Source organism: Chenopodium album, chromosome 12 (genome assembly GCF_948465745.1).
Source record: "Chenopodium album chromosome 12, dcCheAlbu1.1, whole genome shotgun sequence".
In the NCBI taxonomy this organism is placed as follows: Eukaryota; Viridiplantae; Streptophyta; class Magnoliopsida; order Caryophyllales; family Amaranthaceae; genus Chenopodium; species Chenopodium album.
The window spans coordinates 55,421,777-55,441,287 of NC_137845.1; the positions used below are offsets into that span (position 1 = coordinate 55,421,777).

Genomic DNA, 19,511 nt, shown 5'->3' on the forward strand with positions numbered 1-19,511 from the left:
CATCATCATTATCTTAGCCATGACATTCAGAATGAATTGATACTCTTACTTGCTTCTAAAATCAATAATGCTATCATGAAGAAAATAAAAGAAGCAAAATATTTTTATGTGATGTTGGATTGTATACCTGATGCTAGTCATCAAGAACAAATGACTTTAATTTTAAGGTGTGTTGACAAATGTTCAAATTCTTATATAGTGAAAAAAAATTTATTGAGTTCTTACAAGTTCATGATACTACCAGTCTAGGACTGTTTAAAGTGTTAGAAAATGTGTTAATATCTCATGATCTTGACATAGATAATATCAGGGGACAAGGATATGATAATGGTTCTAATAAGGTAAACATCAAGTTGTGCTAAAGAGACTATTGGATTTGAATCTTAGAGCTTTTTATTCTCCATGTGGTTGTCATAGTCTTAATTTAGTTTTGTGTGACATTGCAAATGCTTCTCCTAAAGCAAGGGAATTCTTTGGTATAGTCCAACGCATTTATACTATATTTGTTGGTTCTACCAAGAGATGGCATATTTTAAAAGAAAATGTTAAAGGTTTAACTCTTAAATCATTATCTGCCACTCGATGGGAAAGTCGTGTTGAAAGTATCAAAGCAATCAGATTTCAAATACCTGAGATACGTGAAGCATTACTTGAAGTAGCTGATGCTGACAATGATCATAAACTTCAAAGTGAAGCTAGATCTTTATTTTTTTTTTTTTTTGACAATAGCAAAAGAACAACAAATTAAGAAATATAAGACAAAGAAAGACGACATCTTCTAGCCAAGTCGTTCGCCCGTTTTACCTGGTCTCTCGGAACTTTTAATATTGCACACCTCAGAAACGTGGCTCCCAATTCCCTAATTTCCTTAATCAACCAAGTAATCGAAACATCCTTACCAAGGTTATCTTGCAAATTGTTAAGGAGGGAAATGGAATCGGAAAGCAGAAGAATACCTTGTTTCCCCTGTGCCTTAGCCCACTTCATCGCTTCCAGACAAGCCCATGCTTCACATTGCACCACTGAGGAAGCCACTCCGCATTTCCCTTTTTCTTCCAGAATGTTGGAGGACCTATTATCGACTACCACCCAACCGACCCCTGCTCTTGTAGTCCTTTTATCCCACGAACCATCAGCCTCTACGATGAAAGTGTCATAACCTGTCTTGTCTCTCCCCAACTGCACATGAGGGGAATGATAGGGTCACTTGTCCTTAATTCCTTACTAGGTCATCTTGGTTATACTTATGAGTGAAGACCTCGTGATCTTGCATTGCCTGGTTTATGAATTCCCCCACCAAACTTGCATCCCCATTTGCATTCTTGAAACACCTAGCATTTCTAGATTTCCATAGACCCCATAAGGTAGCTATGAACGGGTACCAAACTTACCATCCTCGCTATGAAAGAGCAAGATATAGTGTTGGATCCATTCCCTCAAAGAACTGGAACCAATGGAATCATGGCTCATAGAAAGTTGGGACTTACCCCAAACTTCTCTTGCCAGAGAACAATAACGGGAAAGGTGTTGGCTTTCTTCCGGGTTAGTGCCACAAAATTCACACATCTCATCAACCTGTAAACCTCTTCTTGCTAGGTTGACTTTAATAGCAATACTATCATGGAAGAGTCTCCATAAGAAAAGCTTCCATTTTGGTTGTATATCAATTCTCCAAATCAGCTTTACGAATTCTTGGTCTCTGGTAGTAAAGGAAGACGGATTTAACCCAACATCCTTCAAGAGGTAGTTGTTTTGGGGTTTTTTGTCCCTCGGGAGAGTTACAACTCGAAGACTGATCCTGCCGGCTCTGTACCTGCAAAATTAACGGAGACACCGGTTGGATGGTGCTCCGCCTCCAACGCTCAAGTTAGTAACTTGAAGTAGAGTAAAAGGTGCGGAAATTAAGGTGGGGATCTGCTTGGATTCCAAGCTCAGTTGTCTCTATCAAAGGGACAGTTTTTAGTTAATGAAAAAACGTGTACGTACCCTCCAAAAGAGGGGAATCTCCCTATTTATAGGGTCATTGGGAATTGTGCCCCTGATTAGGGTATCAAACCCTAATCATTGGTGGGCTGCGCCGATCTACGGCTTTCTCGGGATTTGGGCCTGAAGGCCGACATTTTCCCAAATATCTGGGATGACACGTGTCAAGCGGGGAATGGTCCACTTTGGACTATCCTTGGGCTGACACGTGTCGCCCTTCGATTAGGCCACATGGCGGGATAAAAATACCCTAAACATTTGCCCCTCACAGATGTGACGTGGCAATCCGCGTGGCATCTGTGACACATGTCACTCGCTGAACGATGGTAAATTTACCGCCAAAAAATTACTGTTTAACTTCCGGGTAAATTACGGAGTTGCCCCTCCTTTCACCCTCTATATATAGCCGTTTTACCCTCATGATTTTGCTACGCCTTGCAAAAATTTCAGAGTAAACTTAGAATTTTGAGAGAGCAGAAGTCATCCGTCTGAGTCAGGCGCAAAGTCGAAGAAACCCAGCCGCACCAACACAGGCGGAACCGTCTACCTTCAGATATCAAATCTAAAGGTACCGTCTCTGACTCTTTCAGCTCTTTTTTCATTTTTCCGTTTGTATATATTCCTTGCAATAAATGGATTCATCACCAACACACACGGCACAACCTAGGGTAGAACCCAGCCGTTCACCAGGGACGGCTGAGTCTAGGACTGGTAGTGCCGTCTCTGGGTGTTGGGACCACCCTCATGCTTGGATTCCGACCAGCTGCGCGTCTGTGCAGGACACAATGGCTCGGATTAAGCAGACGGCACGAGATCCAAATTACAGAAGCGATGACTCAGGCGCTCAAACGTCTGAGGGGGAGACGTCTGGCTCTGGACACCAGACGGCTCCGGAGAGATCCCCTCCGCGTGGCCCCCCAACTCCTCCTGATTCCTTTTTGGAGGAGTGTGACCAAAGCGGGGAAGAGGACAATGACCTAGGCGGGGAAGAGGCCGCCTCAGTTTCCCTTTCTTTATCAGAGGAGGAAACGAGAAGGGTTGTTGACGTCTCTTCCTCTGAAAGCAGTGACGATCTTCCCCCGTTTGAGGATAGTGAGGAAGAAGAGAGGAAGACGTGGAAGGAGAAAGATGACCCCTTTAGAATCCACGTCTCCTCAAAAGATATTGACCTTATGGAGAAGGGTCTCAAAAACTTCTTAAAAGCCCACCCAATGGGAGACGGGTGGGAGGTAAGGGTGCCTCCCCCAGACGGCACCATTTCCTGGGAAGACTCTGAACCCAATGCAAACGGCTACTTCGGCTGTTACGAAGCAGCGTTCAAGGCGGGTCTCCGCTTCCCTCTTCACCAGGCGGTGAAGGCAATTTTGAGAGGCTACGGCCTCGGAGTCTGGCAACTTTCCCCCAACTCTTGGGCAAACATTCTGGGGTACGTTGCCGCCTGTGAATTCCAAGGGGTTCACCCCGGCTGGGAAGCATTTGCCAAGATGCACTATCTCAGCCGCAACCCAGGCGGGTTCAGAGCGTGGTATACTCTGTCCACACTCCCCCAATACATGATGACCTTGGATAAGGTTTCCAAGTTCGATGGCTGGAAACACAGGTTCTACCTGTGCAAGGCTCCTACCAGGCGGGAGAATTATGAACTCCGTCTGTATAATAAGAAGCCCGACCTCATGGGGCGGAAGTGCTGTCTTCCTCGAATCCCAGACGAGGACTTCGACAGAATAATTGAGGCTGATCTCTTCGGCCTCACAGACGCAACCCTGTCAACCGGGGAAGTAATAAAGGTTCCAAAGAACTGGATCCCAAAGAGCGCCTGGTTCAGGGACGAGTGCTTCCTAGCCGCCTGCGGGCTAGGGCACATGTTTGATAGAAGTATGCGCCTGAATCATTTCCGTCTGGGGTACTTTTGTGTCGGAAATGAATTTCTTGTTAATGTTCTAACCGTTTTCCGTCTGACCTTGCAGGAGAAGCATTAAACATGTTGCCCGAAGAGAAGACACCCAGACGGTCCTCTGCCCAGATCCGCCGAGATTTGGCGGAAGCCCAGGCGCGTGAGCTCAGGGCCAAGGTAAACGCCTGACCTGCTTTTTGAGTTAACTTTAAAGTTTCCTCACGCCGTCTGCTGACATTAAGTTGTTGTATTTTCAGGGAGGCAAGGTGGACAAGACGTTTGAGAGGAATCTCAAACGGGCTAGGGAGGAGACCCCCGTCTCAAACCTAAGCAAATCCTCTAAAAAGGCCGCCTCCTCTGCTACTCCTACTGCCCCGCCTGGGAGGCAAATGAGAATAGGAGGGAGGAATGAGCAGGTGTCAGGCTCTCTTGGCCTAGACTTGGCCCATCCTCTTCCTGCAACCGGGGGGCTTTCAACGGCTGCCAGCGGCTCCCGCCTGGCCGGCTCTGCAGGTAAGAATCCTTTTGAATCCCCGCCTGAGCTGGGATGGCCGCTGCGAGTGAAATCTCACTCCCAGCAGACGTCATCCTCAGACGGTCGGAACCAGATAGGCGCTGCTTTAGTAACTCAGTCTGATGCTGATTGTGATGCAGATCAATCGCCTCGCTGGCCAGACGTCCAGAAGCATGCCAGGGCCATGCTGGGCGCTGTAAGCAAACGGGATAAGGATGTTATCCCAGGGATTGAGACGTTCAATCTTGAACGCATCGTCACCCTTTTGGCTGAGGTAGTACACTTAACCAATTTTTCAATGGCTATTTCTACACTCTTTCCCGTCTGCATCCTTAACCTTTATTTTTTGTAGGCCTTGCTGCGGGTAGACGGTCTCAAGCGCCCTTACACCCGCAAACGGGATGAGGTAAGACGGGCCAAGGAGTCCGCCTCAGTTGCCAATGATGTGTATGTGCATTCCTCCATACTTAACGAACTTGAAACTAAAGCAACCCAAATGACACAGGCGGCCAAAATTCAAGAGCTGGAGGCGGCTTTGCAGACGGCCAACCAGAGGGCCGAGGCTGCAGAGGCGGCCCAGAAGCAGGCGGAGGTGGATCTCCCTAAGCTGAAGGAGGACCTCCAGAAGGCCCAAGAGAACCTCCAGGCTCTTCAAGGAGCTTCTTCAGAGAATGCTGATCTGAAGAAGAAGATATCCCAGATGGAGGAGGCGGCGGCTAAGGCTCAGGAGAACTTCCGAGCAACCCTCCAGGCGGAGCAAGACCGTCTGGTTGCTGAGATGGCCGCCGATAATGAGGCCATGATGAAGATCGCCTGGGATGCCTTGAATCCTGGAAAGGATTACGGCGTCTGGGCCCTGGCTCACAAGTATGCTGACGAAGTTGTCTACTTGCGAGAGAGAGGTGAGCCAGAACCTGAGTCCTTCCTCGCCTGGGCTGAGACGGAACAACCGGAGCCTGAAACTCCAGAAGCTCCAGACGTTGAAATCCTTGAGGAGGGCGAGAGGAACCAGGAAGGGCCGCCTGCAGGGCAGTAGCTTCAGCGGCTGTGCGCCAAGCCTTAGTTTTTCTGCGGCAGTATGCCAAACACTGTGTTTCCGGCCTGCGTGCCGAGTATTCTTGTTTCTTTACCGGCTGAGGAGCCGGTTTTATCAAACTATTGATCCATCACAGCCGTTTGGCTGGGTGGAAGAATTTCAATGAATTCCACCGACTGAGTCGGTTTTGCAACTTTGCGCATGTGTTTGCACTTAAAAATTTTTGTATTTGCAATTTTCTCCGCCTAACTTATCAAAAGTATGCGGCTGACTTACTTATCAAAAGTATGCGGCTGACCTTGCCCCTGGACGGCTGTGTGGTTGGTTTCAAGTGGAGTTGGTTGATTGACTTGGGGACGTCTGATGCTGCAAAGAGCATGATACGTCTGTAAGTCAATCAATCACAGTAGTGATTGCCCCAAACCAAGTACACAGCCGTACATTAACAGGCGTTTCAGCGTCTAACTAGACGGTGTTGCCCGTCTGAGCAGAATTTAAATAGCGATGGCACAACTCTTTTGCCCCAAATGGGTATGTGTACAATTTAAAGATAAAAACGCTAAGTAAGAAATGCAGCCGGTCCCCGCCTGGTGTCCTTAGACATCCGGGTTCCGGAACTTGCTCTTTCCTTAGACAGTTCAGGTCAGACGGCTATGGATGGCTGATTTAGCCGTCCAATTGTGGCCGTCTGCATTGATAGAGCAGGAAGGCAAAAGCCGCCTGGGGCCAGGAGGCAAAAAAGGCCGCCTGACTCTTTATGGAGCAGGAAGGCAAATGCTTCCTGCCCTTCATGGAGCAGGAAGGCAAATGCCGCCTGCCCTTCATGGAGCAGGAAGGCACATGGCCGCCTGACCCTTCATGGAGCAGGAAGGCAAATGGCCGCCTGACCCTTCATGGAGCAGGAAGGCACATGGCCGCCTGACCCTTCATGGAGCAGGAAGGCAAATGGCCGCCTGACCCTTCATGGAGCAGGAAGGCAAATGCCGCCTGGGGCCAGGAGGCAAAAAAGGCCGCCTGACCCTTCATGGTGCAGGAAGGCAATTGCCGCCTGGGGTGATTGTAATCCAATTATACTTTCAATGTCCTTCTACCCCATTGGGGGAACTTGTATAATTTCAAAAAGTAATCTAAGTAGGAACTTCAGTCGGTCACCGGCTGATGTCCTTTGGACATCCGGTGATCGAAACTTGGTCGTTCCTTAGATTGCTCAGGTCAGACGGCTATGGATGGCTGATTCAGCCATCCAATTGTGGCCGCCTGCATAGGTACGTAGAGTAAGCAGGTTGGCTTCTCTCTGCGACGATTGCACCCGGAGGGGTGTCGCCGGACGCCTTTGTCCATGATTGGGACAGGCGATTTTAGGTCGGAGTAGCCATCCGGCCATTGGCCTCTGGTCTTGTTATAGACCGGCTGTATAGCCACTAAGCGTTTCTATGCTTAGCTTACTTATCTGGCCATTGGCCTCTTCGTCAATCAGACGTTAATTTAATTTCCAAGTGTCAAACTCAGAAAAACAAACAAGTGAACCGTCTGGGTTCAGACGGGAAACAAAGTATGATAACAAAAAGCAAATTCTCATTAATGTACTTCTTGCTTACAAAATTTACAAAATCTCAGAAGTAGTATTTTTTCAAATTATCTACATTCCAAGTTCTAGGCAGGCGCCTGCCGTCTGGAGTTTCCAGGCGATAGGTGCCGTCTCTTACTTCTTCATAAATCCGGTAGGGGCCTTCCCAATTAGGAGTTAGCTTTCCAAGCTCATTAGCCCTACCGGTTGCCTCCATTTTCCGTAACACTAGGTCGTCCACTTTCAAGGGACGCCTGTGTACTCTTTTGTTGTAGGCTCTTGTCATTCTCAGACGGTAAATCTCATGACGCAAGGCGGCATTGCCCCTACGCTCTGGAAGTGAATCCAATGCCAGGCGCATTGCCTCCCAGTTTGCCTTTTCATCATATAACATGACTCTGAGAGTCTGCTCATAGTGTTCAATGGGTAAGACGGCTTCAGCACCGTAAACCATGAGAAATGGGGTTTCTCCGGTTGACCCCTTTGCTGTTGTCCGGATGGCCCATAGGACATGGATTAATTCCTCAGCCCATAAGCCACCGGCTCTTTCAATTTTCTTCTTTATGCCGTCTGAGATCAGCTTGTTGAAGGCTTCAACTTGGCCATTTGCTTGGGGACGGCCGACTGATGCGAAACATGTTGAGATCCCTTGATCTCCCAACCAAGTTTTTAGCTGAGGCGTCTCAAACTGAGGGCCATTATCAAACACCATGGACATAGGTACCCCATACCGGGTGATGACATTCTTCCAAATGAAGGAAATGACGTCTGATGTCTTGATATTCTTTACCGCCTCAGCCTCTACCCACTTGGTGAAGTAATCCACAGCCACCAAGATATAACGCTTACCGCCTGGTGCAGGCGTGTAAGGACCTAAAATGTCCATGCCCCATTTTGCAAACGGAATTGGGCTATGGATGACCGTCAGATCAGTAGCCGGGCGGTGAATAAGTTTGCCAAATTTCTGGCACTTGTCACATTTTCTCACCAATTCCTTGGCGTCTGCCTCTAGAGTAGGCCAAAAGTATTGCCGCCTGGCTCTGACGGCTAGAGATCTGCCGCCTATGTGGGAGGCGCAGAACCCCGAGTGCAAGTCTTCGAGAACTTCCTTCCCCTTCTCTGGGGTTACACACTTCAATAGAGGCTTAAGAAACCCCGCCTTGAAGAGTTCTCCATTTCTCAACTCAAAGCTTGCAGCTCGCTTTTTCAGAACGGCTGCCTCCTGTGGCGAATCAGGGAGCGTGCCGTCTGAGAGGTACGCCCGGATGCCATCCATCCAGGTGGAGCTTCGGTCTAGGACCCCAATGGGATCTTCAAAGATGCTTCTTTTTTCAAGTACTTCCCAGAAGACTGACCGAGGCGTATCATGGCAGGCGGAAGATGCAAGCTTCGATAGCGCATCCGCCTGGTTATTGTCAGACCTGGGCACTTGATTCAGCCGGAACTCCTCAAGTGACCCAGCCTCTTCTTTGACCGCCTGAAGATATTTGATCATAGCCGGGTGAGTTGCCTCATATATTCCCTGATATTGGCTAACGACCAACTGCGAATCTGAGTAGGCGTCAATTTTTGCTGCCCCTGCCGCCTTACACATACGGATTCCGGCTAGCAGGGCTTCATATTCCGCCTCATTGTTTGAGGCCTGAAAATTGAACCGTAGTGCATACTCATATCTGTCCCCTTCAGGAGACTCATAAATTACGCCTGCACCACAACCGTTATTCGTAGAACTCCCGTCTACATACACTTTCCAAACCTGATCAAGATTATCCGGAGCCACCGGACGGGTCATTTCCACAATGAAGTCGGCAAACGCCTGACCTTTCACTGCCTTTCTTGGTTCGTAAGTGATTTCAAGACTTTGCATTTCAATAGCCCATTTTAGCATTCTTCCGGATGACTCCAAGGTAGTCATTGGCCGCTTGAGTGGCTGGTCGGTGTAAATTACCACCGGATGAGCCAGGAAGTAAGGCTTCAATTTTTTGAATGCCATGTACAAAGCAAGGCCAAATTTTTCAACCAGGGGGTACCGGAGTTCAGCATTTTTAAGAACATGGCTAATGAAGTAAACCGGGAGCTGAACGCCGTCTCGCTCAGTAAGGAGAACGGCACTGAGAGCATGGTCTGAGACGGCCAAATACATATACAACATCTCCCTAGGTAGAGGACTGACCAACCTAGGCAGAGAGTGCAAATGCTCTTTTAGCTTCTGGAATGCCGTCTCAGCATCGTCTCCCCATTCAAACCTGGTCTTCTTCCTGATTGCTTGGAAGAAGTAAAGGCATTTGTCACCTGACCGGCTGAGGAACCTCCCCAAGGCGGCCAGGCAACCAGTCAGCCTCTGGACCTCCTTGACAGAACGGGGTGACTTCATGTCAATTACCGCCTGTATCTTTTCGGGGTTAGCCTCTATCCCCCTTTGATCAATCAGGAATCCGAGAAACTTCCCAGACTCAACACCAAAGACGCATTTCTTGGGGTTTAACATGACCTTATGCCGCCTGAGGGTGGTGAATGTTTCTCGGAGATCAGCAAGGTGATCCGCCTGTTGCTTGGATTTGACTATCATGTCATCAATGTACGCCTCCACATTCCTCCCAAGTTGATTGATGAAGACCGTATTAATCATTCGTTGGAAGGTGGCAGGCGCATTCTTCAAGCCAAACGGCATCACAGTATAACAGAATAACCCCAAATCAGTGACGAAGGCAGTCTTCTCTTGATCTTTTTTCCAGAGGGGTATCTGATGGAAGCCGGAGTAGGCATCCATGAAGCTCATCAAGGCGTGACCGGCTGTAGAGTCGACCAGACTGTCGATCTTTGGAAGCGGGTAACTGTCCTTTGGACACGCCTTGTTGAGGTCTGTGTAATCAACACACATGCGCCAGGTCCCATTCGGTTTCTTAACAAGGACCACATTGGCCACCCAGTCGGGGAAGTTGCATGGCCGAATGAACCTGGCGTCTAGTAGCTTTTTAACTTCGGCAGCTGCCGCCTGACTCCTCTCCTCGCCGTGGTTTCTTTTCTTTTGCCGGATGGGCTTCTTTTTGGGATCCACGGCGAGTTTGTGGACAGCGAGATCCGGGCTGACGCCTGGCATCTCTTCCACTTCAAAGGCAAAGATGTCTTTGAATTCTTTCAGCAGAAGGTGCAAGTCTGCACCCAGAGCAGCATTAGCAGCCATCCCAACCTTCACCGTCCGCTCTGGACGGTTGTCGTCCAGAACGAGATCAATTTGTTCTCCAGCCGGTTGGGGACGGAGCTCGTCTGACCGTTCACCGGCCAGTGATTGCTATTTTTTCTCTTTTTTCACCTCCACCAGCAGAGGTGCTTTTCTCTTCTTACCAACGGCTGGTGGGGCAGTGTTGGCATCTTGGACAGCGTCAAGGTCTATGGGTTCCTTCCCTTGGCCGTCTGAGGTGTGTATGGTATAGACCCTATCATCAGCTGAGGTTCGGTGTTGACGGTATTACCGCCTGTCCGACTCTCATGCAAGGACATAGAGTTCCTTGCAGAAGCTTGCTTGAAGCTGTCTGGAAAGCTCGAAGTGGAAGCTGACTCAGACTGCTGCCGCCTCCTTCGATCGATGACTTGTCGTGCATCGAAGGTAGACGCATTTCGTGCCTCCGGCTGGGGTCGCCGGGGCATCAGAATCTTAGACCAGTCAAGTGTTGCGGCTGCCTTCTCCTTTGGATGAGGAGTTGGCTGCCTGTCCTTGACCGGCTTCTTCTTCTTTCCAGAAGTGGGAATCTTTTTAGCCGGCTGACTCTTGCTAGAGCCTGCCTTGTTTTTGTTGATCATAGCCTTGATTTCACCTTTGAAAGAGGTCATGAATCTCATGAGCTCATCTCGGGTGACTGGGGCTTGACCTTTGGCCTTCTGGGTTTCCCCGTCTGGCCTTCCAGGGGGGCGCCTGCTTGGGCCCGCCTGGTCTTCATTTCGCTCCAGTTGATCCCTGGAACGAATAGATTTAGAGATGAGAGATCCATCCCTAGAGATGTAAGTCTCAACATCATTATCTTCCCCCTCATCCTCCTCTTCAGTGAATACCTCTGGCTGAGGCTGAGGTGGAGGCTGGGGGATTTCGAACCCGACCGGTTGAATAACCGGTTGCAAGTCATCCAAGTTACCCGTCTGGGTACCCGGACGTAGAGAGGTAGAATTGAGAATCGGTACAGAGTTTTGAACCATCTTGAGGTACTCTCCCCACAGACGGCGCCAAATGTTTTGGGGTTTTTTGTCCCTCGGGAGAGTTACAACTCGAAGACTGATCCTGCCGGCTCTGTACCTGCAAAATTAACGGAGACACCGGTTGGATGGTGCTCCGCCTCCAACGCTCAAGTTAGTAACTTGAAGTAGAGTAAAAGGTGCGGAAATTAAGGTGGGGATCTGCTTGGATTCCAAGCTCAGTTGTCTCTATCAAAGGGACAGTTTTTAGTTAATGAAAAAACGTGTACGTACCCTCCAAAAGAGGGGAATCTCCCTATTTATAGGGTCATTGGGAATTGTGCCCCTGATTAGGGTATCAAACCCTAATCATTGGTGGGCTGCGCCGATCTACGGCTTTCTCGGGATTTGGGCCTGAAGGCCGACATTTTCCCAAATATCTGGGATGACACGTGTCAAGCGGGGAATGGTCCACTTTGGACTATCCTTGGGCTGACACGTGTCGCCCTTCGATTAGGCCACATGGCGGGATAAAAATACCCTAAACAGTAGTAGTAACCTGTTTTCACCGTGTATCTTACTGACTTGTGAAATTTCCAGTAGGTAAAGTCATTATCCCTTTATGTGGGAGATCCATAGCCAAGATTGCTTTTGCACTATTCCACTCAAAACAGTTCCTAACCTTACCTGTATCCCAAGTTCCTGTGTTCTTATCAATGAAGCCCTCTACCCTCCAACCTAAAGCCGCTCCCAGGGTCTGATTTGAATTCACCCTTGGAACTTCTCCTTCCACCCAAGGCATACTAATGGCCTTAACCTCTTTTCCATTGCCAATTTTCCATGCAAAACCATCCTTAAAAACCTGGGAAACTCTTTGAAGACTAGATCTTCCTAAGGATGGATTCCCCTTCCTAACATAGGGCCTGGCCATATTGCATCCCCCGCAAGATTGTAATCCTCCATGTACCCTTGATAGCAAAAGTTGAGGATTGAGATGCATCCTTGATGATTGCTTGAAAAGTAGGGCATCTTTGAGGATAGAAGTGCCTCTAATTCCCAAACCTCCCATGCTTTTGGGGGTTTGAATGATATCCCTACTAACCCAGTGCATACCTTTACTGCCTTTGTTAGACCACCAGAATCTAGTAATGAGCGAGTCAATCTTGCTAACAATACTTTGAGGAAGCTTGAGGCATTTCATCATATGTGCCGAGATACTTACAAGAACCGTGTTGATAAGAACTAACTTTGCCGCCTGTGAGAGATTGAGAGAAGCCCAAGGCAACACCTTTTCAGACACTCTATCCACCAAAAATTGGAAAGCTAACTTCTTCTTACCCTGGATATCTGTCGGCGCTCCTAAATGTGTACCCATATTATCCGTCTCTGGCATAGAAAGAATACTCTTTAACGTTGACCTTTATCACTGGCTAATCCTGGAGAAAACTTCACAAAGGATTTTGACAGGTTTAACTGTTGCCCCGAAGCCTTACTGAATCTCAGGAGAATATCATTAATACATGAGCATGCCTCTTCATCTGCCTTAAAGAACAACATCGCATCGTCTGCGAAGAATAGATGAGAGATAGAAGGAGATCTTCTTGAAACCTTCAACCCTTTGAATTGATTGATATCCTCTGCCACTGAAAGCATCCTCGAAGGGATGTCCATGCAGAAAATGAAGAGGTATGGAGAAAGAGGATCCCCTTGCCTTAGCCCACACTTCGGGGTAAAATGTTCTGAAGCTCTCCTGTTAATGACAGCCTTGAAACTCACAGTTGAGATACATTGCGAGATCATTTTTAACCAATGGCTAGAGAACCCATAGGCCTGTAGAACTTTTAACTGAAAGAGTCAGTCCACTCTATCATAAGCTTTTGACATGTCAATCTTAACTGCTGTAAAATTCGAGCCCTTTTTCGGATTTATTAAATGCATAAGCTCATGACTCAACAGTATGTTATCCTCCATGTACCTACCTGGAATGAAGGTATGCTGGTTTTTGGAGATAAGGCTTGGAAGAATATTCTTTAACCTGTTCACCAGACACTTGGAGATGCATTTATACACCGTGTTGCATAAGCTAATGGGCCTAAACTGGCTTGCCAGCTCAGGAACCTTAACCTTAGGAATCAGAACCAGAAAAGACTGGTTCCATTCTTTGAGCATGTTCCCTGTCCTCATAAATTGCTGCACACTATCCACCACTAGACTCCCTACATCTTCCCAGTAGGAATGGAAGAAATTTGCTGTAAACCCATCAGGCCCCGGAGACTTCGAACAGTGCATGCTAAACATTGCTTTTTTAATCTCTATCCCTGTGAAAGGTCTATCCAGCGCCAGCCTGTCATCCTCAGAGATTTGAGGAATATCAAGTTGTCGAAGCAGGAGATCAATCTCCTCCCCATGATTAGAAGCGTAGGTGGGGTTAAAGACCTCCTTGACCGATGTTAAAATCACCTCCTCCACCTCCCCTTGACCCTTCACCCAATCATTACTCTCATTTCTCAGTGTCAAGATTTCATTCCGGACTTGACGTTGCTTAACTTTTCTGTACATCGTAGATGTAGGTAAATCTCCCATCCTTACCCAGTTTGCTTTCATACGTTTCTTCCAGTAACTATACCCAAGCTGACTTTCTGGCACAACAAGATTTATCTGTTGGATATAGCTGTCCCCGTCTTGAAGAGATCTAATATTCGAAGCTGTGCCATGCAGGTCCTTGGTCAATTTCCTCCAATTAACCCCCCATGTCTTTTTATTTTCCAAGCACCAAAGTTGCACCTTGGTCCTTAAACAACTTAGCTTCCTTGAAAGCTGAAACATGGAGGAGCCTTGAACCCTCTTATTCCATTCTGAAACCACAATCTCCTTCACCTCCGGGAATTGGAGGCACCAATTCTCAATTTGATAAGGCCTGTTGGAAATAGCCTCTTTTGTTTGAGAATGATAAGTAATGGCCGCATGGTCCGAGCATATGATTGGCTCATGGACTATTTTCCCTTCCGGTGAGTGTTGGAACCATTCTTCAGTAATGTAAGCTCGATCAAGTCTTTCAAGAATAAGACCGTTGACTTCCCTCTTGTTGCTCCATGTAAACCTCGGCCCCGAGAAGGGCACTTCCGAGACATTACTACTAAATCTCCAATCTAGGAAAGCATCAATTCCTTTAATAAGAATCGATCCCCGCATTTTGTCACTTCCACTTTCAAATTGATTCAAATCTCCTATTGCTAAAACATCTTTGAACTCATTCAAGAACCATTGTAGTTGTTCCCATACTAACTTTCTATTTTCTAATTGAGGCTCACCATAAAGAAAAAGGACATACTTGAAACTACCATTAGATTCATAGATCTTACAAAGGATAAATTTTTTTGAAGAGTACAACCAATCAACAACATCACTAGACCAACTTAACACTAATAAACCCCCACTACTCCCATCCGAATCCCAACCAAAAGTGGATGTAGGAGCCAACACATCTAAGACTGAGGCCGTATCAACAAAGGCCATTTTAGTTTCCGAAATAAACATAAATAAAGGTAGCTTTGACCGGTAGAGCCACACTATGTAGGGAATTGTAAGGAAGTGTGGATCATTTAAACCCTACAATTCCACGCCACAACCTTCATATCTCTCTCGGGGGCTGATTTGGTACAACCTCCTTACCATTTGACGAAACCCTCATAGACTCAAGAATGGACAATTGTAGATCGATGTCCATATCATCCCTTATCTCTCTCAAAGCCGAAGTCACTTCCTCGCTCTTTTGCCGCTTTAAGGACTCGGTTGAAGAAGAAGAAAAACTTTAGTGTCTCTTGTTGTTCACCCTTCTCTTGATGTCATCATCAACTTCCACCCCAAATTCACGAGCCATATCCGGATTCGAAATTGCCTTAGATGCAAACCTGTTCAACCCATTTCTATCCTTGAGCCAAATGCTAAATCCACCCTTCTCGGACCACCTATGGAACCTTTTGAGCCTTTTTCGCTCCACCCATTCATAGTCCGTCTCACTATAGCGAACCGAGTCACCTCCAAGAGAAAGAGGCTTATGCCCCACCGCCTCTCGAATCCTTTTCCTGGTGTTAGCACTATCATCAAAATTGAATAACTCGGTGAAATTGAAAGAACTAAAGGGTGATACCGGAGTGTTAGGCGGATCAAACTCCGTGAGTGGAAGGTTAGGAAGCCCTCCCAAGTCGGCCGGAGACAACCTCAAAAAAGGAGTAGAGGACCTAACATTTTGATGAATCCCTTGAATTTCCTCCCTTCTAGCATGTCGAATACCCAAAGAAAGGATCGTGCTTGCCTCTATGATGCTAGCATACTCATCATCCGGTGGTTGCTCCCCATATTCCCTCACCGTAGCCATAATCGAAGAGTTTTCCAAAACATTACTCGGCATTTCATCATCCGAGTTGAGCCAACCTCATAATCCATGTCTTGCCGGATTGCTTCTACCAATCCCATTTGGGCTAGCTGCCCACTCCGAAATACCCAAAGTGTGAAAAATTGTCCCCGGTCCTCCCCTTTGTAGGGGTTGTTGTTGAGCCGAAGATGACTCACCCACCTCAAACCTCGATCCTTCAAAGAACCTCCTAGGAGGGTGTGGTAAGCTAGCGGCCAAGGGAGAGATGACTCCTCCCTCGGCCTACCCCTCTCAAAATCAAGAAACCTTCGAGCCATTAGCTCACCTCCAACCCTTCTCAAGCCATGATCACGACGGTTAGAGTTTGTAGTACTCACATTAGGGTTTGGAGGTCTTCTAAGCACCGTGTTACTTTGACCATGCACCTCCCTATGAGTGAATTCTGCATACGGATCTCCCACTAATCCCAATCTCCTTCCCGGAGATAACACAAGATCCGTTTGCACTTGATCTTCCTCCATTTCCATGATGCCGGAGTCTTCGTTGGGAAGATCTTCTTCCCCGGAAAAGAAATGCTCACTATCCTCACTTTCCGAGGATGAAAAAGGTAGGTCAGGTGGAAGGTGTTCATCGAAATCCACCTCCTCCCTTGGAACTCTTGCATTCAAAGGTCCTCCGACCGGACCTTCACCTTGCTTCAAATCCACGGCCGTGTTCCGATACCTATACCAATCGGGTAGGCCTCGAATGTAGTTCGAGTAGAATGGATATTCCGCCGGACCGTAAAGAACCCTAAATCCATCGGCTTCCACTTCATCAAGACGTCGCCTAACCCTTCTCCTTGCTATAGATAAATGCAAGGAGCAACGAGATGTAGAATGACCCAGACACCCACAAGCTTTGCAAAACCTAAATACCCCTTCATATCTCAAGTAAACCCAAATAACTTTATCCCCTTCCAAAGGAATGAAACATCCGGGAATTAAAGGCATCGACACATCCACTAACATTCTTGCCCTTAGCTCAGCATGCATGGGAAGATTGTTTCCCTCATGGTCCACCTCTTCAATGTACCCTATATGTCGAAGAATCTGCCTTGCCCACCCCTCAGTTAGATAGGCCAAAGGGAGACCATACACCCTCACCCAAAGCCTCGTGAGATTGAAACTCATTTGTTGAGGGACAAAATCCCTTTGATAATGACCCAAATTAATTAATCTGCCATCAAAGACTGCCGTACCAGTTTGGATCAGCCCGTCATAGTCCCTTATATTTCTGCATTCGAATAAAAAATACGGTCCTGACCTATGGACCCTAATTTCCCCCCTCCTTATCCACCTCGAGTTCACTATCAATTGCACATAATGCTCAGAGGGAGGGCGTGGACCAATGAACATCCCAATAACACACAAGTTAAAATCAATGTTACTCTCATCAAGGTTGAAATCTGCAGGTGTCGGGATGAGCGGCCCACCTCTCAGATCGTGATTTTGCTGCTCATTATGAGCGTTTGGGGGGCTGCTGTTATTACTCATGTCAAAACAGCAGAGAACAAAAGAGCAACAGCAGAAAAAAGAGTAGCAAACAGAAGAAAATTTGAGGAACGAAAGAAATTAAAGAGAAAAACAGAGAACAAGAAGAAGACAGAAGAAGAGAATTTGGAATGAGAAGCGCTGCAGCTTACAGTAGCATTTATAAGCAAAACGTTCAGATTTTGAAAGTTGAAGCAAAATCACGCATGGGAAGCAATTACTGGAAAAATGAATGCTATATTAAATATAGCCGACTCTAGCTAACAAGCACAATGCACCAATAACAAAATAGAGCATTTACTGCTCAACGCTGATTGGGAACGCTAAACGAAGGTGGCGCTCAGCCTTGTTGGGAAGAGAAAAGAGCTGATAAAAGGTTTAAAGCTTTTAGGGAAACCGAGAAGGGTAGGCAATTTTCAAGGTAAATTCCTTGGCAAACAGAAAAAACAAAGTAAACCCACTGAATATAGCAAACGATTGATATGCTCCTGCCTAGATTGAAATAAAATACAATCTCTTATGTCAGATTGCAAGGCAAGTAGGAGAATTTGAGCAATGGAATCAGGAAATCTTGACTCACAAAACTAAGAATCTTAATCATGAAATAAGAACCCTAATAAAACTAGGGAAAGCTCACTTTTCTAGTGAGAGATGCTCTCAAGTTTAGAGAGATAATATACAATCACCAAAATAATTAAGGTGAACATAATGTGGTTTGAAAATAATGAACTTGGTAGTTTTAAATTTTTTTTCTTGCTACAATCATTTGGTATGAAATTTTATGTGTTGTTAAACTTTGTTAGTAAACATTTACAATCCCAAGATATGCTGATTGATATCGCCATTGGTGAGATTAAAGGGTTGATTTCCTTTTTAAAAAAATATAGGGAGAATGGTTTTTCAAAGGCCATGGATATTGCAAAAAAAATAGCTATTGAAATTGGCATTGATCCTGTATTTCCTCAAAGACGTATAATACGTAGAAAAAGACAATTTGATGAGATAGATGGTGATGAAACACTATTATCTCCTGAGGAATCATTTAGAATCCAATATTTTATATACATTGTGGATCAAACTATTGCATCATTGGATAAAAGGTTTGAACAATATGAATCGTATGAGAATATCTTTGGCTTTTTGTTCAATTCTGATAAGTTGCATTCAATGGATGATGATAAACTTCTATCTTCTTGTTTAGCTTTTGAAAATGCTCTTAAGAAATGTGAGGTTTCTGATGTTGATGGAGAGGATTTATTTGTTGAGTTAACATGGTTTAGAGAGTTTTTACCCAAGGAGAAAATGGGAGCAATTGATTTATTGAATTTTTTAAAACGATACACTTGCTTCCCAAATGCAACAATTGCATATTGGATATTACTAACAATTCCTATTACTGTTGCTTCTGCAAAACGGAATTTTTCAAAGTTGAAGTTGCTGAAATCGTACTTAAGGACGACAATGTCACAAGAAAGATTAAATGGACTCGCTTTGATGGCTATTGAATCTGATCTTTTAGATGAAGTCGATATGGAGAATATCATCGATGACTTTGCTACAAAACATACAAGAAGAGCTACTCTTTTTAAGTGATTTCTAAGAATTTTTAGGATTTCACTTTACTTTTGATGAATTTTCTAATGTAATGAATTATTTAATCAAATAAAAATTAGGTATTAAATTTATGAACTAGAAGGCCCCATTTTAAAAAGTTGAACCGGGTCCAAAATTTTTTTGCAATTTTAGCCCCGGCACTATACAAAATTAACATAACTTGACAATTTTTGAACTGTATAAAATTCACAATCACCACGACATCATGTCTCTGCTCATAAAATCACACACATAATATTTTAATGTGTCGTGAATACCATTACAAACATGATCATACACTATTGAGATTTAATGAAAATACATATATCACTACATGGAATCAAACCATAAAACATTTCACTTATCAATAACACCAAAACTATTTAATTTCAACATCATAAAAACAGAATAATCCAACGAAAAATTAAAACGAAAAAAGAAATTTACCCCCAGAAGAGTTTCTTCTCCACTGACCTGTTCCTTCCCCTTGCCCCCAATAACCTACAATGAAAACCAACTCAAATGGATTAGAATCACTGCCGAAAACGAAATTGCAGAGTAAAATCGCAAAGATTATCGAAAATAATCACCATTTTTCGTGAGTGATACGAGCTTGCGCAGCAAGGAAGAGAGAGCGGGAAGAAAAGGTGATGTACGGACCGTACTGGTTATTGGGGGGGGGGGGAACTAGAGTCAACAGTCAGTCAAGGAAATGCAAATAGCGTGGGATTATTTTGGTTTATAGAGTATAACTAGTTTTTGGCCCGGGTGATGCCCCTAGTCATTGTTTGTATATTAAAAGTTATAACAAAATAAAGTGAAATATATTGGTGCTTTTATAAAAATAATA

General features: G+C 45.7%; 3 protein-coding genes across 3 annotated transcripts; 1 reads left to right on the forward strand and 2 right to left on the reverse strand.

Annotated features, from left to right (window-relative positions):
* Positions 1 to 11,738: 11,738 nt before the first annotated feature.
* Positions 11,739 to 12,536, reverse strand: LOC145571420 (putative mitochondrial protein AtMg00310). The gene has a single exon (XM_081630453.1). It carries the CDS (start codon positions 12,534 to 12,536, stop codon positions 11,739 to 11,741), a length of 798 nt encoding a protein of 265 aa, XP_081486579.1.
* A 479-nt stretch (positions 12,537 to 13,015) lies between these two features.
* LOC145571421 (uncharacterized) lies at positions 13,016 to 14,677 on the reverse strand. The gene has a single exon (XM_081630454.1). It carries the CDS (start codon positions 14,675 to 14,677, stop codon positions 13,016 to 13,018), a length of 1,662 nt encoding a protein of 553 aa, XP_081486580.1.
* A 3,216-nt stretch (positions 14,678 to 17,893) lies between these two features.
* LOC145571422 (uncharacterized) lies at positions 17,894 to 18,661 on the forward strand. Its single transcript, XM_081630456.1, has one exon. The coding sequence runs from the start codon at positions 17,894 to 17,896 to the stop codon at positions 18,659 to 18,661; it is 768 nt and encodes a 255-aa protein (XP_081486582.1).
* Positions 18,662 to 19,511: the final 850 nt, after the last annotated feature.

Excerpts from the sequence above, each read along its gene's own strand:
- LOC145571420 (XM_081630453.1), bottom strand. The coding sequence starts at position 12,536 with ATGGGTACACATTTAGGAGCGCCGACAGATATCCAGGGTAAGAAGAAG.
- LOC145571421 (XM_081630454.1), bottom strand. The coding sequence starts at position 14,677 with ATGGCCTTTGTTGATACGGCCTCAGTCTTAGATGTGTTGGCTCCTACA.
- LOC145571422 (XM_081630456.1), top strand. The coding sequence starts at position 17,894 with ATGCTGATTGATATCGCCATTGGTGAGATTAAAGGGTTGATTTCCTTT.